The sequence below is a fragment of the Engraulis encrasicolus genome, chromosome 2, assembly GCF_034702125.1.
Source record: "Engraulis encrasicolus isolate BLACKSEA-1 chromosome 2, IST_EnEncr_1.0, whole genome shotgun sequence".
Taxonomy (NCBI): Eukaryota; Metazoa; Chordata; class Actinopteri; order Clupeiformes; family Engraulidae; genus Engraulis; species Engraulis encrasicolus.
The window spans coordinates 29,320,562-29,345,756 of record NC_085858.1 but is presented as its reverse complement, the minus strand read 5'-3'; the positions used below and the strand labels follow the sequence as shown (position 1 = coordinate 29,345,756).

Genomic DNA, 25,195 nt, shown 5'->3' with positions numbered 1-25,195 from the left:
TGGCTTCCTGACATTATGTCTTTGCAGGACTACAGTACAGAAATGTTTCATTTCTAATGCAGCACTATATGCACTGTGTTGTTGGCACAGTCAGTGCAAAGTCATCCAAGGAATGCTTAGATTGCTTCTAGCAGCTTCGACAAGAAAACTACAAGGTAGTCAATGTGTGACAGCATCACTGCATGCCTGCAGTTTTCATTGGGGTCATGCGTATGCGTATCTTTACATGTTAGTACTTTGGACCGCTGCAGTATGTACACTATACAGTATGTACACAGCAAACACAGGAGATGTCCTTCATTCACATAGTCTTATTATAATCTATGCCTACTGTATCTGTTGCACAGTGATATGAGGTATGTCTTAAGAATTCTAAAATAACTGCCCAGGCTAGTACAGGATTTGTAACTTGTAGAACATTTTTATTGATTTATTATTTTTATTTCATCTTTCACCCCCAAAGCGACAACACATGCATTGAGTGTCTGTGTCTATGCTGGCCAGTCCAAATTCTGTACACGTGTCATGTTGGCATGTGATGTGATGTCATGCACGTATTTGGCTTGGTGTAATCTTTCGCATGAATTCTTAATTGCGTTTTGCACGGGCTTTTAATACAACATGGGTTTGCTGAACCATATCTGACTGCAACTTCTCCCTCCTTTTCTGTATTCTTTGGTCATAGATTTCATACTTTGCAGAAGAAAGCATAAAGCAAACATGTAAAGGACCCTACGCATAAAACACTAAGGCCCATAATAAAAATAATAAAAAAATTAAAAACTCACCCTTCTTTGCATCTGTACTTGTTTTTCTGTATATTTCCTGTGCACTTTGTATCTGCTAGTGATGTTGGCTATGATTATGTCCTCTTTTGAAAGTTGCTTTGGTTATAAAGCGTCTGCCAAATGCAATGTAATGTAATGTAATAGAACAATATACCAGTGCATATGCTGTACATGATTATGGATAGGATTGCTGCTAACAACCATGATGACAGCAGAGACCTTCTCTGATGACAGTCAACCTTATAATATCTGTATCTGTATTTCAGGAAGAATCCACTAGGGGGCCTCACTCTCACACATTATGTACCATGCACTGCATTTGTGGGAGCCAGTGGTACTGCAGTGGGCGAACTACTACCTCAGTTAAACTAAATGTGATTGTTTGAAGGTAAGTTAGAATAATTTGAATATTAAGAAAGCAGATCTAGTTGCCTGTATGTAAAACCTATGCACCGTCACTGAGTGGAAGATATCGCTAAGCAAGTGCAAGTTTGCATTGACAGATAAAATTATCCATAATTTCATATCTTTGTCATTTAGCAGTACTTTTAAAGATGTCTATAGGATTTCAGTCGAATTTGCATGTATCTTTTCATACCCCCTCCTTGTTTTGTGTTCCGTGCTCCTTAACCCACCTCTCATGCCCCCGACTCTCTCTCCTCCTCTGGCTCTGCCCCCTGTCCCTAACCCCTGCCTGTTCTCCTGGCCTGTCATCTTTCCCCAATCCCCACCTCCGCTTCTACCCCAGTCATAGGCGGGTTTTTGCTTTGGGCAAGGTCGGGCCATTGTCCAGGCCCTCGTCCAATCGGGGGCCTCGTAGTCGCATTGCGATATTCCTTTATTCCTGCAATCAGGAGTTTCCCTGCAATATATCTACTGTTTTCCTGAAATTAGACTGAAGTTAAACAAAAATGTGACAACCAAACCTGTCTCCCCTACAACATTGATTATTAAGTTATACTTTGAGGGGGGGCTCCAAATCGTTCCCATCTTTGCCTCTGCTCCCAGACCTTGCCCCTCCTTACCCCTACCCCTGGTCCCTCTTTAGTCCCAGTGCCCCGCTTCCCCACCCCTGACTGTGGTCTGTGGTTCTCAAGCTTTTTTAAACAAACGCCCCCTGGACCCCAGGAAATAAATTGTGGTAATGCCTCTCAACGGCAACTAAGCACCGCCCCCTCTCAGATGCATCCTTCTCAATGCTCCCCTATGGCCCCCCTAGCGCTCCCCAACGCTCCCTGGCTGGCTCTAGTGCCCCCGTTGAGAAAAATGACTCTACCTCTACCCCCCACCCCCCACCCCCCTCTCCCTCTCCCCCTACCCCTTCCTCTGCCCCAATCCCTGGCTCTGCCTTTAGTCATAGCCAACCTACTGTATATACTTCTTCACCCCACCCCTGCCTCTGTCTCTGCCTCTAGTGTAGTCCCCCCCCGCCCCCCACCTCTGCCTCTGTCTCTTCCTCCACCCCAATCCCCCAGCCGCCCCCCCACCCCCCACCTCTGCCTCTGTCTCTTCCTCCACTCCAATCCCCCAGCACCCCCCCCCCCCACCTCTCTCTCTGTCTCTTCCTCCACCCCAATCCCCCAGCACCCCCGCCCCCCCCACCTCTGCCTCTGTCTCTTCCTCCACTCCAATCCCCCACCCCCGCCCCCCACCTCTGCCTCTGTCTCTTCCTCCACCCCAATCCCCCAGCCGTCCTTCCCCGCCCACATCCCTGCCTCTGCCTCTGATAGAGATGTCCATTGTTCACCAATTAGTGCTTGGGGACTTCATGCAAGAGATGGACAGCCTTGAGAAACTTCAACTCTCACACGCATAGACTTGCATTCTCTCTCTCTCTCTCTCTCTCTCTCTCTCTCTCTCTCTCTCTCTCTCTCTCTCTCCTGTTCCTCTTTCTATCTTTCTCACTGTTGACTCTCCAAGTCTGTCTTTGTCTCTCTTTGTATTTCTCTCTCCCTCTCTACTTACTATTTTCCTTTATTCTCTCTCTCTCTCTCTCTCTCTCTCTCTCTCTCTCTCTCTCTCTCTCTCTCTCTCTCTCTCTCTCTCTCTCCTCCCGTCTGTGTGTCTCACAGTGTGTCCCTTCATGCTGCTCTGTGGTGTGGTGAAGTGGGCTGGCTCGTGGCCTGTTGCCTGTTGTGTGAGGCAGCAACTGCTAGTGACTGTGCTGGCCCCTGACCCCCTGACACCATGGGAAAGTGCTGCTCTCAGCATACACACACTCACTCTCACTCACACACACACACACACACACACACACACACACACACACACACACACACACACACACACACACACACACACACACACACACACACACACACACACACACACACACACACACACACACAGAGCCCACAGAGCCATTCAACGCCTTTCATTCTTCTCTCTGTATTTCTCTCCCTCTCTCTCACACACACACACACAGAGACACACACGCAAACGCACATACTATGTGACCTGCCCCCCTCTCTGAAATGTACTCTGTGTTGTTGTCTGTGCCAGAACCAATAAGCTAAGCATTATAAAATCACATTTATAATGAGACTTGACAGCAAGATTAGCTGTGAATCATATCCACAGTGTTACATTGTGTGAGATACTTACTACCATATGACACAGCTCTGAGGCCTGTGTGTTGCTCCCCGTCCTTTATCACAACACCCTCTGTACTGTCAGGCTGATGACAGAAGTGTTACAGTGTGGTTTATTACAGCCAGTGTGGCGAGATGGAAAATTATTTTGGAAAACCTCAAAATTATAGTTTTTTTGGGAGGAAGTTATCATACACGAACCAAATGATAGTTTTAAGGCAACTAAATGAATTGAATGAAAACTCTGAAATTATCGCACATCATGTGTTTTTGATTGTAGTACAGAGAACAAAATTATAGTACAAATACGATCATTTTGGTACACCTAAGTACTGAAAACTTCAGATGGCCTTACTGCAAATGCCTGTCTATGGGCATGCCTGCAGCCAACCAGTGTGAGAATGATGTCTCTCAGCTTCACAGAGAAGAGCCCTGCCTAATGTCCTTTCATTTTGGAATCAGTTAATCCATATTCATTTTTCATGAATGATTATTTATTTTGTTGGCTTACTTTATTTTCAAACTAAGACTGACAACATGCAAGACCAAGTCGTTCTTCTCAGTTTTAACCTGCATTGACGGACTACGGTCTTCTGGCTTTGTACCTGTAGCCTGTAGAGCTCATGAATGCCCTCCTCTATTACAGAAAGGAAATGTCCCATGGTCCTATTAGGCCTATATGCCAAGTCCTTACGATGATGGATACATACGCTTTATAATGCCTTTGCCATGCTGTTGACTCACAGGAAGCACCAATAACATAAACCATTTGGCTATTCAGCCAGCTGACAGTGACATTCACATACGGCAAACATTTGATTGCATTAATTAACAAATAACTGTTAAAGAAGATGGATTCAGGTCTTCACAGTGATAGCACAGCTACTGTCACATAGACATAGCCTTTATATGCCTTATATGCCTTTGTTTTAAAATATTTTGCCACGCTTAAAATATCATAGTACAAGTTAAGTGCTCATAGCACAGGTTAAATATCATAGCACAGGTTTGTTGTCATCTCTGTAACCCTTAACCATTAAGGGTTACACAGATGACAGCAACACGGTTGATTCTCTGCTCTGAGCTCATGCTCCTAATGACAAATCCACTGTCAGACGTGGCTCCTGTCTTCTGCTGGTCGAATGCCTGACTCTGTTACAACACAAACCAAGGAAACCCATTGAGCAGCAGTGACACAGCAACGCGGCTTTGCCAGGAAACGCTGGTCTGAGGGATAAGGCCTTTTTTGAATGGGAACGCACCACCTCATTCTTCTGGCCTGGTGGTGTAGGGGGGTAGTTTTGTATACCTGCTATTCTTCTACATACGCCATAAAGTGTGCTTGTGTTTGTCTGTGTGTATGTGTGTGCGTGTGTGTGTGTGTGTGTGTGTGCGTGTGTGTGTGTGTGTGCGTGTGTGTGTGTGTGTGTGTGTGTGTGTGTGCGCGTGTGTGCGTACGTGCGTGTGTGTGTTTGTGTGTGTGTGAGTGCATGCGTGTGTGTGTGTTTCTTTGTCTATCCTCATCCCAGGAGTCTAAATTGGTGAGCATATGAGTGTAACACTGGAATTAACACAAAAAAATACAAAGCGGATTCCAAAAAAGTTGGGACACTTTGTATTTTGTGAATAAAATCAAAATGCTGGCATTTTCAAAACATTCAATATGTTAACAAGGTAGAACAGTATGTACAGACAACAAATCAGTTGTTAAAGTGAAGCAGAATTATTGTTTTGAGGTAATTATGTGATCATTTAAAATTTCACCCTTGCAACAAATCCCAAAAAAGTTGGGACAGGGCCAATAAAATGCATTTTATATTAGATAAGACTAAACACAACACAAGGGATGAGACTGAATAGTTAAATACTTTGACTGATGGCATAATTTTATTCAAAAATTAGATATTTTGATGTGCAAGACATGATTTCAGCAGCTCAACTGATAGGTGTGTTCTTCAACTTGTTTACCTTTTTGTTATGCTTAATATGGGCATATCCTGACTGCAAGAAAACAATTTTGTGACCTGTTTACTCTTATGATGGAACCACACTATTGGAACATAGTAGAGATTTAAATTTGCCACCATTAGGGGACAATATCTAAAGGCGGTGCTCCAAAATATAATGCTTTGGTAGCTATGTTTGCTGTTTAAAGTCTGTATGTATCATTCAACATTCATTTTAATGCTCTACATGAGTAAGAAGACCCAAACCAAGTCACCTCTGCACCCCCTTACCATCGTGTATTCTGTCTTTCAGACTGACCACTAAATCAAGCTGAAGTATTCATTTTCTATATAACCTGGAGGGTGCATGACTCCATAATTTTCAAAAAGGATTAAATATTTTCCATCCTGTAATCAGAGGACAGTTCCACATGTCTCCTAGGTTCATAGAATGAGCTTTTCCGCATGCAACACTGTTTCATGTGTGCATCATGTTCATTAATCAAGTGTTGTGTTTATGGTCATTTTTTCGAGAGCTGTCATTGTTGGAGTGTCATAGTTTGCTTATTGACCACGAGTATGTCATGATCTCATAACTCATGCAATGATTACACAGAACTCTATATTACGGAAATAGGCCTTATATGCCTGCAATTTTGATAATTCAATCTTTCTGTGTAATAGATAAGTAATTAGTCCCTCAAAATCTTCGCTGCTGAGTGCCACAGCCTTTCTCTAATGGTATTTTAGTTGTGCATTAATGTTGGCAGTCAATATAGTTCCTTTTAAAATATTCTTCCTTGTGTTATTTTTAGAATTATCCAACTATTACAACATGTTTTGGCTCTGTCCCAACTTTTTTGAGATTTGTTGCATGGGTCAAATTTTAAATGATCACATAATTACCTCAAAACAATAATTCTGCTCGACTTTAACAACTGATATGTTGTCTGTACATAATGCTCTACATTATTAACATATTAGATGTTTTGAAAATGCCAGCATTTTGATTTTATTCACAAAATACAAAGTGTCCCAACTTTTTTGGAATCCGCTTTGTATTATTCGTCCTCAGAAGGGCCAGATTAAGAAGGCCCAGGGCCCCTAGGCTACAGGTTGCTGTATAGGCAAACGGAAGGCAACTTTCATAACAAAATTACATACATAGATGGCGTCATTATTCCAACCCAAGAGGATCATTAGTAAGATTTAAAACTCTACCTGACACGCAGACTAAGTTATCAATACCGCATCTTGTTACATTTCTCCAATTACACTTATTGATCTCCCCCTTCCCCCTCCTTTGGCCAACGGGGGCTCCCTGGCAGGTGGGGGGGCCCTAGGCTGCAGCCATATCTAGCCTGTGCATTAATCCGCCCCTGCTGCTCAGGTATGATTCCAGACACATGTTATACATACACAGACTTGCAGAGGGGCACACGGCCACTCTTTGCCATTTGTGAAATCGTATACATTCTTAAGTCATCTGGGACCCTGGAGCGCATTCCTACGTAGCGTATATCTCGGCACAGTTGCTGACACTCATCAGGATCTGGAAACAGAGGATCTAGAGACCCTAATCTCCCTAATGGTCATTTTTGACAGAGGTTTGGTCAGACCATGTACTGTACAGTGCATTCAATAAATGTAAGGCCTCGACACAAACACAAACACATGCATGCATGCATGCACGCACGCACGCACGCACGCACGCACGCACACACACACACACATACACACAGGCAACACACACGGCCCAGTGTATGCTCCCCCACGCCCTAAGTGGTTTTGACGGACAAGTATAAGATGTCAGGATGTGTGTGCACAGTCACACAGGATGCACTGAGGCATGCAGCCTGCTACCGCTGTCACTCACTAAATCACTCCTGTAGGCCTGGGAGAGGCAGTTGTGTATGTAGTGTGCGTGTGTGCGCGTGTGTGTGTGTGAAAGAGAGAGAGTGTGTGTGTGTGAGAGAGGAAAGTCTCTCTCTCTCTGTGAGCATGTTTGTTGCTGTTTGTCTTTTGTTTTTTGCGTGTGTGTGTGTGTGTGTGTGTGTGTGTGTGTGTGTGTGTGTGTGTGTGTGTGTGTGTGTGTGTGTGTGTGTGTGTGTTTACGTGTGTCTGTGTGTGTTTACGTGTGTGTGTGTGTGTGTTTACGCCTGTGTGTGTTAATGCGGGCGTGTTTGTGTGCACACACATATGACTGTTGGATGATGGGAAGGGGAGTGAGGGAGAAAACCAGACAGAATGCGTGTGTGTGCCTGTGTGTGTGTATGTGTGTGTGTGTGTGTGTGTGTGCGTGTGTGTGTGTGTGATTAAGTGAGGCTCGGAGTGACAAGGCCATAATGCGGCACCGGTGGCACACACACGCACGCACACTCCGGCAGACGGGCGAGAGTAGGGCGAGAGGGGTGGGGGGCGACCCGCGAGGGCAAGAACACACACCGGGGAGCACTCACACGGGGATAGAGTTACCACAGAATTAGATCTGCTCTGGGAAACAGCCCCCTTCTGCATATACACACACAAACACTCGCACACGTGTATGCATACGCATACACACACAGTTTAGTACACACACACACACACACACACACACACGCAGACAAGTGCATGTACACACAAACACAAGTGCTCCCATGGTGGGTATAGGGTACACACATAGAAGGCCCATGGGAGAGAAAGAGGAGGTTAGGCTGGCTGGCACATGCCTCCATAACCACTCACACCAAGCAACCGCATACTGTAAATACAATCAGGCCCGCCGACAGGTGGGGCAAACGGGTATTTTGTCCCAGTCCCAGCGAGATAGGGCACCCAGCAATTGGGTCCTCCCAGTTACATTGTACATAGTATGTATTGGGTTCGGGGGGTCCTTTCAGATGACTTTGTCCTGGGCCCAGCAAAAGCCGGCAGTGGCCCTGAATATAGTATAATCACACTGGCGACTTCAACAGAGGTTAAAATGGCGTTTGTAAGAAGGAAAGCCTTTATGTACTCACAGCAGTCAATATCTGGCTGTATTGTGTTACTGTAAATACTGCTGCAGAGGGCTCTCAGCCCCGGCTGGCTGTATCAGGGGGCTGATGAAGGGGGAGATGAGCTTTAGAGGGCTACAATTTATACTCTGGCCTTCACACTACTCATTACTCTGAGCGCCTGATTATACTGTAATCATTAAAGCATCCATCCCTCAGAGATTGCCTTTTAAATGGCAACTAAATTGTGCTTTTAAAGCTGTAAATGTTTCATCCTCTAGCTGTGCCGCACCGCACATAGTACAGCCCTTGGAGGACTTTGGATAAACTTTGAAGTGGCTTCTCGAATGAAAAACATTTCCCACCCCTGGTCTAGGCTGATAGCTCAGTTGCTATCGCATCTGTGTGAGGCTTTGGAAGTGAGATTTACGCACATTCTGCCATCAAACTTTGCGAGGGGGGGGGGCCTGTGTAACACACGCTGAAGGAATAGGATGTGTAGTGGCGGGCTACAGACATGCTGAGACGCAGTCAGGTTTTGGGCTTTCCTCTGCCCGTAAATTAGAGTTGGGGTCAAGGGTGCGGAGGAAGATGAGAGGTGTGGAAAAGCAGGTATGAGCAATGCTCCCATCCCACCTCCAGATGCCCGAATAGAGCACCCAAAAGTGAAAGCCCAATTGGGAAACTCCAACTCCCATTATCATTGTGACACAGCACTCCATAGCACACAAGTGTTCACTGCACACTGCACACAACAAAAATGCATTAATACCTCACCCGTGCAAGGGAGCAGCCGCCAATGGCGCCCCAAGGGAGCAGTGCGGCGGGGCGGTACCATGCTCAGAAAAAAGTGGCATGACCCATGTAAGGGGGGCCTTGGCTGGAAACTACCGGTACACTGGGGGCCTCGAGATGGTAAAGGTTGGGAGCCCCTGGCTTAATGAATTGAAGTGATTGGGATTCCCAGCAAGTGAATTGGGCCCACTCAACTACTTACTTGGACTTTTACTTACTTAGGTTAAGTTGTAAACATCATGAATAGACAAGTGCTCTGATTTCACAACAGTCGTCTGTTGAAGTCATTTGTTAGCACTAAGTTCAGCTGTCATCGTCAGCCTCCCCCCAGACGCCTTGCCTCGCCAACAGATGTCTTGAACATGCAGGTGTGGTGGAGGATGAAAGAATTTAGGCTAAATAAACCATGTCACTCAGAAAGATCGCAGTAGCTCATTGGCTGCTCTACTTCTTGAGCCCACCCATGTCCCGCCCACTTTGAACAAGCTGTGAAAGCGATGCCGTGGGAACTTTACTTGACACATGCACCGCAGACCTGACAACTACTAGCAGCAGTCCAGACAGAGACAGAGACAGAGACGTGCCTTCTTCTTGTCAAGACTTCATTTGCAGACCTGCGGGGAAACATGAAGAGAGCTCAGGATTCCAGCTCTTCCGATAGCGAACTAGACACTGAAGTGGAAAAGGAAAGCACTGAGGAAAATGAGTATGTTATTATTTCAGCCTTTACTTTTTTTTAGACAGAGATATAGCCTAAAAGACAAGAAAATAATGTTCTAGGTTTGACTTACAGTGCCAGGTTAGAGATTTGGTTGGTTGATTGCATGGATTCAATTATAATATCTGTTTTCAGGAATGTCTGTTCCTCGAATGACACCCCACCTTCAGCATCCCAGGCGAGGAAGCGGCGGAGGGGGGTAAGTTTGGCATCTCTGCATGGCTATTTCAGTGGCCCGTTGTCATATCAGATGCACGTGCAAATATAGGCTACAATGAAAGCACCCCACTGTATTCGGTATTGTAAATGCTCTTTTTTCTCTCTTGAAGGTAGTTGAGAAACGACGCCGTGACCGCATCAACAACAGCTTGTTGGAACTACGCAGACTTGTGCCGAGCGCCGTGGAGAAACAGGTGAGGCCGAGCGGAAGGTGACAATGACATTTTGCGCGCGCGTGTTTCTAAATAAGTGGGAAATCTAACCGTTATATTCCATATGTCCTTAGGGATCTTCTAAACTAGAGAAAGCTGAAATCTTGCAAATGACAGTGGATCACCTTAGGCTACTCCATAATGCTGGTGGGAAAGGTGAGCTTTTTAAAAAATATTTTATTAGCCTATTGACAACACTTGAGTGTGTGGTGCAGTAGGCCTACAGGTAAATTAAAAACTGAATTAGGCTTCTCCACATTGGATTGAGAGTGCTTTGAGATGTAATTTGAGATTAACTAATTTGATGCCGTAAAGGTATTGAGGGTAACCATCACAAGTGATTTGGGAGTAACCATAACAAATTCCTGCCATAGGTTACTTTGAGGCCCATTCGGTGGCCATGGACTACAGGAGCCTGGGCTTCCGCGAGTGTCTGGCTGAGGCGGCTCGCTACCTCAGCATAGTGGAAGGCCTAGACGCCACAGACCCTCTGCAGGTCCGCCTGGTGTCCCATCTCAGCAGCTACGCGTCCCAGAGAGAGGTGCTGCCGCCTGCACTGGGCCAGTCTCCAGCCTGGGGCCCAGCCTACAGGAGCCCTTTACCTGGCCCCCATCATCCTCCTCCTCCTCTCCACCCCCTCCACTTCCCACTCAAGCAGACCCATCACAGCATGCCTTCAGCAGGGTCACATCGCTCCAGCTCCCCTCTTTCCTCCTCCTCCTCGTCCCCCACTGCACGTCTCCCTGCTTCCTCTCCACTCAGCATCTCGACCTCCTCAGCCAAACCTCGCTCCTCACAGATCCCCCACAGTGGCCCCACGGAACACATCCTCAACCCAGCCACCGCAGCAGCAGCAGCAGCCAAACTCCCACCTCCGTTCCTGGCTTCGCCCCTCTCCTCCCTCTCCCTGTCCGGCTTACCCCTCGGCCTGGCTGCCTTCCCCCTGCTCAGCACCTCCAGCAGTCCAGCTGTACCAGGGGCCGCAGCGGCGAGGCCATACCGGCCTTGGGGAACCGAGGTAGGGGCTTTCTAACCACCAGACACCCTCCTACCCTCCAACACTCCTCCAACAACTGACTCTGAAGGCTCTGGCTTGGGATTTTTCATCCTTAAAATGAAAAAGATGGTGTGCAGTTGGCCGTCCTCATGATGTATTGAAAGAATGATGTGTTTAAAGAAAAAGAGGTTCTCAAACTATAGGTAACTCTCCTTTAGCTTAACTTTTTATTTATGTTCACACTGGTAGTGCATCGTAACTGTGTAACTAACTGCATAGTTCCTGCATTCCAGGTGGCATCTTAAAGAAAAGTGAAGGTAAATGGTTCTTTTTAGATACTTTTATTCCCTTTATGGTGTTTTGCATCAGCACCTTCATGATACTGTGCAGCCTTGGCTTTTGATTGTTTGTTTGAGGCGCGGTGAAGCCCCATCACAGGGTGAGAAGAGTCGACAGCTGAGCTGGAGCACTGTACTGTATATAGCAGGAAGAAAGAGACTCTTGATCTTAAAGGTGCACTGCATAACATTTTTGATAGTTTATTTCCAGAATTGACGCTGCCTATTCAACAATGCTACCTTTTTTATGAATACTTACCACCATAATATTTATGAATATTTACCACCATAAAATTATTCGTTATGACAACAAAATTACACTTAACATGCAGAAAAGGATCTTCTCCATGTCCGCCATTTTGAATTTCCAGAAATAGACATATTTAGCTGCAAAACTTACTATACTTTGGTCACACTAGTAAATATTAGTTTATTACATATTCATACATATTCATGAAAAGATCAAATTTGGCAATAGCCAGCACAGTTTTGATGAGATGCATATTTGCAATACCTACTCTGACCATCATCCTACACAGTGCACCTTTAATAAAGATGACTGGAAAGTCCAGTAGTGGGCTAGCTAGCATGACAAATTGATTTCTTGTTGTGACAAGCTGATCAGCCTGTGTTGAGCAACTGAGCAGCATGTTTTCTTTACTGGATACGGTGCCACTGTCTGTTGTAGTGCCAATTAGCACATCAGAACAGACACATGTTTACACCAGACTCCAGTTAATGTGTCTCAGTTGTCCAATGTGCTCTTTGAGGGAGTCTCTGTTTCCATTCTGTACATGACAAATTAATGATATACTGCGGTGTTTTGAAGGGTTTTCTTTTTCATGATGTCAAGATTGTGCACTGAAGGTTCTCGTGAAGCTCTGACGTCTGGTAAGAATGACAACTGTAACCCTTAGGAGAATGTAATTGCGACAAAGATGCCACCAAAAATGGGCATACTTTTGGATTATTTTTATTTTTATATATAAAGCAACAGCACGTAGTCACTGAAATTGTAAGTGCAGGATCTGTATGTGGAAATGAGAGTTCTTATTGTTCTCCACTTCTGGATTACCCATTTCATGTGAATGAGAAGTTTGATTTTCAGATATGTCTAAATAAAGTTTATTTCTATGGGAAAAAAACAAGCATAGGCCTATCTATATTTTGTGACATAAAGTTCTGTTTCTAACCATGAAATCATCATGCAAATAGATGCACATACAAATGAGGAGTTTGACACAGTCATCTCAACAAGCCTGACAGCATCCACTACAGCCAATGCCACCACTGACCTAGTCTCATGCTCTGGCTATTCAGCTCGTCAGACCGCACGACCCCTGTGAAAGGAGCAGGAAACGGCTGAGGAAGTAATCCACAAAGGCTCTCTGACCTCTTGTTTCTGAGCGTGTCAGTGGTGTGAGAAGGGGAGTGACTGTTGTCTCTGGGGTTGCATCTCAATTCACTTTTGATTTTTGTTTTGGTATCTTGATAATATGCTTCGATTCATTTAAAAAGACATTCAGCGAACAAAGGCAGTTGACCAGAAGTGAGTTTCACACGGTCAGACGGCGCCTAGCGAGGCTACACTGACACCTGCTGGTGAGACAAATTACTAGGACTGTGGAGTTCTTGTATTCAAAGCACTTCTTTCAGATCCTTCAGTGTACATTGTACGCAACCTAAAACACATGTTGGAATCTGGGAAATAAAGAGAAAACATCCTTCATGGGTAGGATGGCAATTTTATTCAAAGATGTCCAAGAGACTGACAGAGAAAGAGGGAGATAGAGCAGGATAAGGGAGAGAGGCTGGCGCAAGAGGACGGGTGAATTCAAAATTAAACATTTACAAAACCATAGTCACATGTTTTCATTTATATTCTATGAAATCAGGCATTAAGTCATTAAACCTGATGACGCAGGATGCTTGGATAAATGGGCTTGGATGAATAATACTGAGATACTGAATACTGTCAAAGTTGTGTTTTTAAGTCATGGCATGTGCTTGTGTATGGTGGAGATGTACGTATGTACTTGTGTTTGACTGTATATTTCAATGTGTGAGAGTGAGTATACGGTGTGTGTGTGTGTGCGTGTGTGTTTGTAGGATGCTGTGGCAGGAAGAGCGAGACCAGTGGCCAGAGTCTCACGCTGTGTGTGTGTGTGTGTGTGTGTCTGTGTGTGTGTGTGTGTGTGTGTGTGTGTGTGTGTGTGTGTGCGCGCGCGCGTTGCGGTTGGGAGAACGGGACCAGTGGTCATGTTTCTCACGCCGTCAGCTCCTCCCGCAGCTCTTTGTTTCGGCGCACCGCCTCTGCATGTCTCTCCTGATGGACACACACACACACACACACACACACACACACACACACACACACACACACACACACACACACACACACACACACACACACACACACACGATGGGAGGGTTTACAGAACGAGAAAATTACGAATTAGATTACATATCATATTACAATGTCAACATTGTCCTAAGTACAGTAATACACAAATGCAAATAAAATTGACACAACCATTGAATCCAGTTGAATTGCATCTTGGCTGTGAAATTCATGACGCTGACCCTTGAGATCTCAATAGCACACTGTATTTTATGTTTTTGCGTTTTTATCTTTTGCTTATTTAAAGATCTACTCAAAGCGTATTTTGTCTATGTTTAAATATGAAATGTGCAATATAAATAATAATATTTGATTGATTGATAAGGGAGTGCGACACAATGCTACAGATTAAGTTCCTCTAGTCCAATGTTTCCCAACCTTTTTTGTCTTGTGTACCCCCAAGCCTTTTCGTTGTGCCATGAGTACCCCCTGAGTCAAGTTCTATATCGCTTTCTCCATCCCAATGTAACTAAGCTCCATATATTTGTTAAAATTGATTTTTTTCCAAGTACCCCCTGCAGTGTGCTCGCAAACCCCTAGTGGTACACGTACCCCTGGTTGGGAAACACTGCTCTAGTCTACTAGCTAGTAAAATGTGGGCGTTGGATTGAACAGTCAACAGCCGTTACCATTTTAAACGAGCTCACTTTCACTCTAATCCGCTCTCGATTAAAAAAAAAAAAAGTGCATTAATGTAAATGTACACTACAGTGCAGTATGTAAAACCAAACCCAGAGAATACTGAGAGTGAGAGTTGAGAGTGACGGATAGAAAAATGCGCTGCTGCCATCTGGTGGCGGACCATAACACACTAGCGGAGGCTACAGCTGTAGGGGCGTACTGGGTCTGGAAGACAACACCAAAAAGCAACACTGTTATCTGTTATTCTCTCCCTCTCTCTCTCTCTCCCCCTCTCTCTCTCAGTACAGTCTCAGTTCTTCTCCATTCTATCCATCTATCTATCTTATCATTATCTTCTCCTGCAGTCTCTCCATGAGTACAGCCTGCTGTGCCTCTCAGTTCTCCTTGATTCTATCTATCTATCTATCTATCTATCTATCTATCTATCTATCTATCTATCTATCTATCTATCTATCTTATCATTACCTTCTCCTGCAGTCTCTCCATGAGTACAGCCTGCTGTGCCTCTCAGTTCCTCTTGATTCTATCTATCTATCTATCTATCTATCTATCTATCTATCTATCTATCTATCTTATCATTACCTTCTCCTGCAGTCTCTCCATGAGTGCGGCCAGCTGTGCCTCTCTATTCTCCTTGATCTGCTCCATCTTGAGTGTCAGCTTCTCCTCGGCCAGCTTGCTGAAGGTGCTGTTCTCCTCCATGGCCTTCAGCAGCACGTCGCGCTCGTGCTCACGCTTCTCAGCCAGGGCCTTCAGCACCTGGGCCTCCTGGGACTGTAGAAACATAGAGGAGGAGAGTTTAATATATGTATACACGCGCTCACCCACACACGCAGCCTTCAACAGCAAGTCCCCCTCACGCTCATACTTCTGAGCATTCAGGTATTCAGCATCTGAGCCTGTTGGGATTGGACTGCACACAGACACACATGTAGTAAGAAACATAGACACACACAGATACAGCAGGAGGATAAATTCAAACAGACACACAAACACACACACACACACACACACACACAATAGGGTCCTCCCAACGACTGTCGAATTCATATTTGATTCATATTAACCCAAACACGAATTAAACAGAGCTGAACTGTTCCCAGATCAAAACAAGTCATAGCCTTAAATAAACTATCAGTAGTAAATACACTTTAAGATATATGGGGCCCACAATTTATGACCCCTTTTTGGGATTTTGCCTGCAAAGCCACCAGACATGTTGCAGGAGGCTTTGAATACCAGCACATCTCGATCATATCATCTTTAAATTGGCCTCAATTACACGCACGCACACACACTCCATCGATCCTCAGCAGCCTTCAGATTACTCTGGATATCCTCTTGGAGTTCAATTCCATTCCATTCTATTCCATTTCAAACAAAACAAAAATGGAGATACTATGCGTCTCATCTGCCAATCAGGTTTGAGTTGACAGCAGCCACGCGTCATGTTTCGAGAGTATATCTGCACACCCTCCTTCCGCTGTGATCGCATCTTTCCACTCGTTCCGCTTAAAAGGGAGTATATCTTCACATCTCCATCCCCTAGTATGGCCTCTTTACACTCTTTCTTTTAGGCTATACACACTCTCTCTCTCCTGCAATCCTACTCTAATCTAATACTATGAATTTCTTTCCACGCTTCCAGGTTACAATCACTCTCCTGTGATCCTCTATGTCCATCATCTCCTGTCGTTCTCTTTCAGGTAACATTGTGGTCACACCTGTATCCCATCATCTCCTATCTCAGTGTTTCTCAACCTTTTTTTAGGCGAGGCACCCTTTCAATTCATTAAAAATTTCAAGGCACCCCAAACCAACAAGCCGTAACATGGCATCGCATCCGATATCACACAAGCTTAGAAAAGTAACACATTTGGAGACGTCACACAACCTACGTTTGAAGTTGCAGCTGACTGAGGCGACCTATATTTACTTTATTGTGCGTAAATGACAGATGAAAGACTCCACTGACTAGCATTAATTTATCAATTTAGACAAATATGTATTATATTACATAATTTATCAGTCACGTTTCCGCGGCACCCCAGGGTGCCCCGGCACCCCTGTTGAGAAACACTGTCCTATCTATCTCTCTTTTTCAGCTTATGCGCACACACACTCCTGTGATCTCCGGAAGCCAGTATCCCATCATGTCATGTTTAATATGTCTGTCAGGTTATATAGCCTTGTGTGCACTCGCTTTCTTCGGGTTCTTGGCAGCCTCTCTCCCATCATCTCTGTATCTCTCTTTCTCTCATTCAGTTTCTGGCAGGCTCTATCCATCCCATCTATCTGTTTGTCTCCGTCTCTCTCTCAGGTTGTATACTGTATATACACTCGCTCTCCTGCAATCCTCTATGTCAGGGGTGGGGCACCTATGTCTCGAGGGCCGTTTACTGCTGTAACTGCTGTACCCCGCCCCATACAATTTTAATGTTATGCAGCTTTACATGAAAGATCACGTTTTGTAAAGAAATCTTAGAAATTAAATTTTTAATACAATAAAGTTATATTTCAGGGGACCTAGAGAAGGTGGGGTCTGTTTTAAAGGTGACTGCCTTCGATGTAGGCATAAAGTACAGGGGGAAATCCTAGTTTGTGTTCATAGTACGGCCCATTGGAGGAATTTGAGGTGGCCCCTCGAATGAAAAAGGTTGCCCACTTCTGCACTATGTATTCTTTGTCTCTTTCAGGTTGCAAACTGTATACACTCGTCTGGTTGTCTTTTCCTCTCTTTTATGTTATACACTGTGCACTCCCTCTCCTAAAATCCTCTATGTTCCTCTCTATCTCTCTCAGAATTGTATAGGCTACACGCCAGGGCTTGAAAACGAAATTATTTTTCAAACGTTCCGTTCCGAACGGTTCAGGCAAGTTTCAGTTTAACGTTTTCGTTCCTGCAATCGTTCCCCCACAAAAATATCGTTCCTGAACCGGTTCGGAACGAAAAATAACGTTCGTTCTTAACGTTCCTGCAGTGTTTAACGGCCATATTAAGTCTATTTTCGTGGACTTTATCTTAGATAAGACGTACTCATTATTTCCCCTTGATTTACACAGCTATTCTCAAAAATAATAACACACCCAAAAACACTCAGATGGGCTATCCATCCTGGCAGATTTAACCGGATGCCTATAATTCTTATCAAAAGTAGCCTATGCCAGCCAAGTAGCGGTGGGTGGATGTTGATTAGGGAGGCACAATACAGAATAGCCAGAGAGAGTTAAAAAAAAAATAGCCAGAGAGAGTTCCTAAAAAAATCTCTGGAATAGCGCAGGTAAACGTCAGCATAATAAGAGGTGTCGATAGGCATGGATTTCAGTTCTTGCCTAGCTCTATTTAATAGGCCATGATGAGGTTTGCAGCAAGTGAAACGTGTAAGTAAAAGGGACACAGTTTGCTCCACAAAAAAATCCCAAACTGTTTTGAGATGTGCACGATGCAAGGGGTCACTAGTTCTAGAGAAGGGGTTGCACAGTCTGAAACCTCGGATATGCTCTCAGATATCGGCTACCAACCATTCCAGTGCAAGTCCATCACCACAAAACCGGAGACCTTTTGCTTGCCTAACAGACAAGCGTCACAAACTAGCAAGAGTTTGCACTAGGGATGTGCACGAATATTCGAAGGTTCGAATATTCGTTTTCCTTTCGAATTTAGAATAGTCCTGTCGAATAAAAAAAAAACCCAGCCAGTAAAAAAACTGTGTTTGCCTCCCTTGCAGTGTTAAGTGACAAATGAAAAGTACTGCAGGGTTACATTATATTAACCTAGTAGCTCCCCTGTATTCTAATTTCTCTGGTAGGTCTAGATACGATGTTCATATTTCATTTCCAACTCCTAATGCGAGTGTGTCTGAAGGCGTTCCGCCCCCCGCCGACACGACACACACAGCCAGGGAGAAGCCACGCATCTCGTGCATTTCAGGAATGGGCATTGGGCATTCATAAATAAATCGCGGACACTGTAAATCTGCTATTGGTGATGGTTTTTAAAATATGGTCTGTCATATGTACCTGTTCGGGAATAATGTCACATCAATTTGCGTCTGATTTGACCAGCGTAAACTTCTGCAAGGTAAGCTACTTGTAGCTGTTAGCCAACGTCAGTGTCAACAATGGCAGGTTATTTCAATACAGGTATCTCTAAAACGCTAATAATGATAAGCTAACAAACGAAGTAAGCAAGCTGAGTTCTCTTAGCTGAGGCGATTTTATTTGGCTCACTACACTATAATCTGCAACTATTTGGGGGTAGTTTCATATGGCGTTGCTTCGGATTTGTGAAACAAACTTTGTAAAAAGCCACCCCTGTAGCCGTGTGAATCGGGATGTCTGTCAACAATGTCAATTGCTAACTACCGGTAGTTTTAATGCAGCCCAACTAGCGAACAACTGTTCAGTGGGGTTTACTTTGCCGTGCCACGAGAATGGAAGGAGGGGAAGGGAATGATAAATATTTCTCGTCACGGACGCACAGACCTCTTCCAGTGAACGTGCTGCTGGACGTTCAGAGGTGTACACTCTGTACACTAATGTACACTCGACAGCATTTTCTAGCTATTGCTCCCCCCTGGTGCTGTAGATGGAAGGCTACATGTTTCAAGGGATGACGGTGGGAGAGTCCCTCAGTCAGCAAACGCACGTCTTGTTTTTTTTTTCTTTTTTTTTTTCTTTTTCTCGAATTTCGAATAACATTCGAATAGTGGCCATCGAATTTCGAATAGTGTTTTTGGCAGAAATGCACATCCCTAGCTTCCACGTAGTCCATCCCATCAGCCCAGCCCTCTGCACGACAGAAGAGAATAATAACTTTAACAACAAAATTATGCGCTGTCTTTCTCTATCCCTGCTTGTTGTCACACGCGACCTACTGTATTCGTGATGACAGCCAGGAAATATTGCGCAATACTGACCATCGAAACATTGAGCGGGCCAGCTAACGTCAGCTAGCGTCTGTCCATCTGCCACGAATGACTTTATCCCGCATTGACCACAACACCAGATAAATAAGACGCCCTTGATTACAGCAGATAAAACACCAGCTCTCACCTCTCTTCTCTACAACCGACAGTGGGATACGCTGCGCACAACAAAAGCACTTCAGTAACTTTACCACAACATAATTTGCCATAACCGCATTGAACATCGAGGCACTCGGCGGTGCCATTACAAGTAGTAAGCTAAACATGACTTACCCACCAGTTGCCTCTCGAGAGCACTCTGCGAATTAGGTTCATCAAATCGCCTATCCAATTCCTTTGCAAATCATTGACTGCATGGTCCAAATACTCTGTCCCTGTAGGAATCCCAACACCGATCTCAAGACATGTTCTCTTTTGCTCTCCATGGTGTCAATATAAAACTCTGTACTGTCCGTGAATGAGACTGAAGAACAGCGCGGGTAAAGTGTCATTTCTCTTACAAAAACTTATTTGATATTGGTGGTCAAAAACTTTAGGGCGGGTTTATTAGAGTCAACTTCCAATCACTACGAGAAAGCCAGGAGAACAGAGACAGTTTAGTTCTAGTTTCCTATCAAAATCTCTGAGGAGAAGCACATCCTAAAATTTACCCAGGAAGTTTCTCCATACAATGCACAGTCGCACTCTGATTGGCCAATGCTCCTCAATATTTTATCAATCGGCGGCAAGAGCTCAGGTGAAGCAAAATGCTGTTGCTGTATGCATGTTTCCCCTCATACACGTCAGTATCCGAACTAAAAGACTGCTCGTCGCCATGGTTACTCCTCAAACAAAATCGTGCACTTGTATGAAATATAGAGAACGAAAAAAAAAACGTTATTAACCGGTTTGTGGATTTCAGAATAACGTTTTTGTTCCGGAACACTTGAAGACCATTTCGGTTTCGTTTCCGTTTCCGTTCCTTGTAAAATTCCATAAAATTTCGTTCGTTTTCGGTTTTCGTTTTCGTTCCTTGAACCGGTTCGGAGCCCTGCTACACGCATTCTCCGGTGATGATCTATGTATGTTTCTTTTTCTCTTTCCTGTTATATACTGTGCACTCACTCTCCTATGACCCTCTATGTTTGTCTGTATGTCCCTAGCCTAGCTTAATGGTAGGGCACTCATTTGCTCCGCGGCCATTCCAGGTTCGATTACAGTCTGAGTCCTTTGCTAACCCTTCCCAGTCGCTCTCTCCAACTGCCCTGTCACTAATAAAGTGTAAAATACCAAAAAATATATCTTTAAAAAAAGCCTTGTCTCTTTATCTTGTTCATGTAATATACTGTATACACGCCCTCTCCTGCAATACTCTAGTCTTCCCCATCATGTTATATACTGTATACACTCACTCTCCGGCGGTCCTCTATCCCAGTGTTTCTCAACTGGGGTGCCGTGGAAACGTGACTGATAAATAAATTATATAATATAATACGTATTTGTCTAAATTAATAAATGAATGCTTAGTCAGTGGAATTTTTCATCTGCCATTTACGCACAATTAGATAAATGTAGGTCGCACCAGTTAGCTGCAACTTCGAACGTAGGTTGTGTGACGTCTCCAAATGTGTTACTTTTCTAAACTTGTGTGTATCGGATGCGATGCCATGTTACGGCTTGTTGGTTTGGGGTGCCTTGAAATTCTTCATGAATTGAAAGGGTGCCTCGCCTAAAAAAATGTTGAGAAACACTGCTCTATCCTCCATTTCATGTTATATACTGTATAAACTCACTCTCCGGCGGTCCTCTGCTGCCTCCAGCTTCTTCTGGATATCCTCCAGGGACATGTCCCTCTTCCTGGGGGGAGAGTTGAGGGTGTGGGCCGCGTCCGACGTCGGAGACGGGGGCTTCAGGATCACTTCGAAGGCCTGGCCAGAGGCACGCTTGTTGATAGCCTTCACCTCCATGTCTAGAGCCAAGAGGCAAACAGGTTAGTAGCCTATAAGAAGAGTAGGTAGAGAGCTACTACACAGTATCCCTCAAAGTCAACTGGTGCTTTTGGAGGGTTTAATGATCAACAAAACATGAAGATTTAGTTGATTCAGTTCAGTTGATTTAAGTCCAAAACAATTAATTCAGCGCGCTAGTACATTAAAAATCACCAACACCTATCAAGCCTACGGCCTTCATCAAGGTGCGTTATTAGCCTGCTTCGGCAAAGAGGCTGACAGGTCATCAGCCTACTAGTAGTAATAAGGGAAGTTCATGCATACTTCTTTAAGGCGCTTGTCGATGGGCTTCACCAAGAGACAAGCCAGCTAGTAGCACTACACTACTGGTGTGAAGCTGAATAGTGGAGAAAGTTTTCATGAAAAGATGTAAGTGCTCGTTGCTATAGGGCCACTAGTGATGCAATGAATTTGCCCTACAAAGGCAAAGTGCAGTAACTATGCCAACTATGCCGGGAGACATTTGGGCCATAAGGATTTGTCACAAGATTAAGGAGGTGTAATGAGGACTTTTTTCAGTCTAAACTCAATTTTGTTACCGCACCTTGCCTTTGTAGGGCAGTAATATAACCAACACGTTCAACCAACACTGTCAAACATAATAACCAAAACCACCTGTGCATGGGACCCTATGAATCATGGTAATTAAGACAATTTTGGGCTTTTATGCTTGTATTTAGGACAGGATAGTGGCAGAGTATTACAGGAAATGGGAGAGAGAGAGGGGGAAAGGATTGACAAAGGACCTCGGGTCAGAATCAAACCCGGGTCCCCAGTGTAACGGTACTACATCTTGGCTCATTGAGCCACTGTGCCTCATCTCGTAGTAATTTTATCCAGGAACCAATCGGACATTGGAGACAGACATTGGTAATTGCTCTATCCGGCACATTCAGGAAATAGGCTTGACTCAGATGCACAGGCTCATGAATATATTAATGAATGTTCTTTCAAAATTGCTTTCTAGACGAAACAATTACATGCTGTTACATGTGATTTTAAAAGCACACAAAACATTGTAAGTACCCTTCTTTTAGCTTCTCAGGATCACCATATAATTTTCTGCATTGACACTTCTTCAATCACATCCACAGATATATGTTTGCGTTTGACCAGTCTCCAATATGCATTCAAAACTAATTTCAAACTTCTGTGCTAACCCTGTTACAAAGATATTTGACAATAAAGTACACATAACATGAGGTAGGCTACAGTACAGTGCCTGTGTGAAGACGGCTGTAGAATGGGATAATAGCTGTCAGAAGTTCGGTGGCTCCTCACCTTCGAATTCACAGACGAGCTTGTCGCGGGCCTCCGGGTAGAAGCAGGAACAGATGAGCGAAATAACAGAGAGCTCTTTCATCTTCTCTTTGTACGCTGCAGAGAACAGAACCTGCGTTAGATGGCAAATCTTTTTTTCTTTTTTTTTCCAGTGGGCCTCACTTCAAAAAGGTAAATGTGGGGAATCACAGCTTTCATTCTGGCTGCCCTTCATTTATTCACAAAAGATGGCACTGAGTCAGAGAGCACTGAAGCTGTTTAGCAAAATTATACGCATTGAAGCTATGCCTGAATGAATGGACGGTCAAACAGGTTAAATTACCTCTGGCTTTTTCTACTCTTGTAATGTGGGGCGTTTAGTGATACTGCTTAATGGAGAACAGGCCTCACCCAAGGCAGGTTTCACCTTTTCTAACTCCTAGGAAATGTTCTAATGGGAAATCCCAATTATGTTTTTAAGACTGTCATGATAACTGGCAACTTCATTCATACATCATACAGCCCAGTGAAGTGGAAGGGCAAAAAGTGCATGAAGAAATCTGACATTGTAGAGTTGGTAAGAACCTCTAAGCCTGTGGCCGACACAGTGGCCTAAAAAACATTTAAACAAAAAGGTGCTGCTGTCCCTCATCCTTCTGCTGCATTGACACAGTAGCCTAAAACATACAAACCAGATTGCCGTCATCCTGAGTAGGTAATATTTTTAAGAGCCGACTTAAAAGGAGAGGGAAGAGGAGTTGTAGTGACAAGCAGGGGTCTCAGCTGGTGGCGTGGCGGGGAGGGGACTGGATGGGGCGGCAGCTTGTCAATAGTGATTAGGCAGCTATACTGCAAAGTCCAGCTGAGTTGAGCTGCCGGGGCTTTGCTGCAGGGCTGGCCAGCCTCCCATTGTGTGTTCTGTAGCGTGCCGCCGCCGTGCCGTGCGACACCCATGCTACAGTCAGTCCAGCAGGGCAAGGCATGCAGTGTGGTGCATCATCAGAGAGGGGTGGGGTGGGGAGCACTAATGCATTCCAGCAGGACTGTGTGCCCACCCTGACGGCAACCAACAACCATACGCTAACCTGTCTGGCTATCTGTCCGTCTACCTGGCTGCCAGCCCAAACATAATCGCAGAATGATTTGATTCTCCATGTCAGCAAGTTTCTTTACATTTTTACATACAAATGGGTGAATCTGATGGAAGTCATGTTGAATGAAAACATTTTCCATCATTAAACTGTCCTTACTAAACCCTGGCCTTACCAAACCCTTAGGCATATGGTCAAATTAAGTCAAGGTATAAGCAAAATTGATCTTTGTATTTTCTGCAAACCTCAAGGGGTTGTTCAAATATGATTTCAAATGGGGAAACTATTGACATTAGATGTAACCATAACTGAATGCATTAATTTGACATTTTTGCACACTCATTTTGCACAGGTTACTTATTATGCTTAAATTTAAGGGTGAAATATGGATGGATATATAAAGCGTACATGTAGGACGTGCACAGTAATGTGTTGTTGTCTATATAGCATTACAGCCAGGCCTTATACAAAAATTATGGCACCGCGAGGACTAGGCTAGGCTATTAATACAACAGTACTTTACATTTTCTCAGCAATCACGCAGAACACAATGGCAACACGTTTGGATAATCTTAATTGTACTTTGCGAGCCATGATTGCATGGCAATTGACGGCAAGACTAAACGAAATCCGCCTATTTCAACAGCCAGATGCTGCTGCTCCTTGGGTGGGGTCTCTGTCTTCACTCAGCTGTGGACACGTTATGGATGCAGGTGCAGCATCGTTGATACAGACTATTTTACCCCCATCAACAGGCCTGACTAAAATTATACAAAAAACCCGAAAAGGTGTCCCTTCTAGGAATATGATTTCGATTACATCGTTAATTGTGTGAACGATGTTTTTAATAGGCTACACATCTACGTTCGACATAGGCTACAAAACCAACCCGTTGTCTGTTTCCCGTACAAATCACAAATACTAAAATTAGGCTTCCCTTAAAATTAAACCAATAGGATAATAATTATATACCCGTGGGGAAAAGGGTGTTCTTCCGAGACGCAGTCTTATGGCTGATTATTTGGGACAATGGCAGTCACCTGGATACAAGCGTTATTCTTCAGCCTACACTCGGTCGCAAAACGAGGAAAATATTGTAAATCTTACCGGCTACAGTTTTGGCCATGGCTGCTGTTCTTGGGTTTCTACGATTGCAACAAACGTCCCAGAGGTTGCCGGCGGTGGCGTGCAGGATGCTTTAAGGCACTGATTCAGCAGATGACAATGCGTGTAGACGCCAGGGAGAGCCGGGTGAAGACAACGATGGGAGCGGTTGGGTTAATGACTTGCGCTCGCGCACAAG

The 25,195-nt window shown here is 44.4% G+C and overlaps 2 protein-coding genes across 2 annotated transcripts; one reads left to right on the top strand and one right to left on the bottom strand.

The window, feature by feature from the left end:
- The first annotated feature begins 9,628 nt into the window (after nucleotides 1-9,628).
- On the top strand, nucleotides 9,629-13,194 carry LOC134436671 (hairy/enhancer-of-split related with YRPW motif protein 1-like). Its single transcript, XM_063185984.1, has 5 exons — nucleotides 9,629-9,804; nucleotides 9,952-10,015; nucleotides 10,146-10,229; nucleotides 10,322-10,403; nucleotides 10,622-13,194. Exons 1-5 carry the CDS (start codon nucleotides 9,725-9,727, stop codon nucleotides 11,278-11,280), a joined length of 969 nt encoding a protein of 322 aa, XP_063042054.1. The 5' UTR covers nucleotides 9,629-9,724; the 3' UTR covers nucleotides 11,281-13,194.
- A 16-nt stretch (nucleotides 13,195-13,210) lies between these two features.
- On the bottom strand, nucleotides 13,211-25,152 carry stmn2a (stathmin 2a). Its single transcript, XM_063185996.1, has 5 exons — nucleotides 25,000-25,152; nucleotides 22,823-22,918; nucleotides 21,326-21,501; nucleotides 15,208-15,399; nucleotides 13,211-13,908 (listed from the first exon to the last, which is right to left on the bottom strand). Exons 1-5 carry the CDS (start codon nucleotides 25,016-25,018, stop codon nucleotides 13,849-13,851), a joined length of 543 nt encoding a protein of 180 aa, XP_063042066.1. The 5' UTR covers nucleotides 25,019-25,152; the 3' UTR covers nucleotides 13,211-13,848.
- Between the last annotated feature and the right edge of the window lie 43 nt (nucleotides 25,153-25,195).

Excerpts from the sequence above, each read along its gene's own strand:
- LOC134436671 (XM_063185984.1), top strand. The coding sequence starts at position 9,725 with ATGAAGAGAGCTCAGGATTCCAGCTCTTCCGATAGCGAACTAGACACT. Across the intron at positions 9,805-9,951 it reads GAAAGCACTGAGGAAAATGA|GAATGTCTGTTCCTCGAATG; the intron begins GTATGTTATTAT and ends ATCTGTTTTCAG. Across the intron at positions 10,016-10,145 it reads CGAGGAAGCGGCGGAGGGGG|GTAGTTGAGAAACGACGCCG; the intron begins GTAAGTTTGGCA and ends TCTCTCTTGAAG.
- stmn2a (XM_063185996.1), bottom strand. Across the intron at positions 21,502-22,822 it reads GCTCGTCTGTGAATTCGAAG|ACATGGAGGTGAAGGCTATC; the intron begins GTGAGGAGCCAC and ends TCTTGGCTCTAG. Across the intron at positions 13,909-15,207 it reads TGGAGAGACTGCAGGAGAAG|GAGAGACATGCAGAGGCGGT; the intron begins GTAATGATAAGA and ends TGTGTCCATCAG.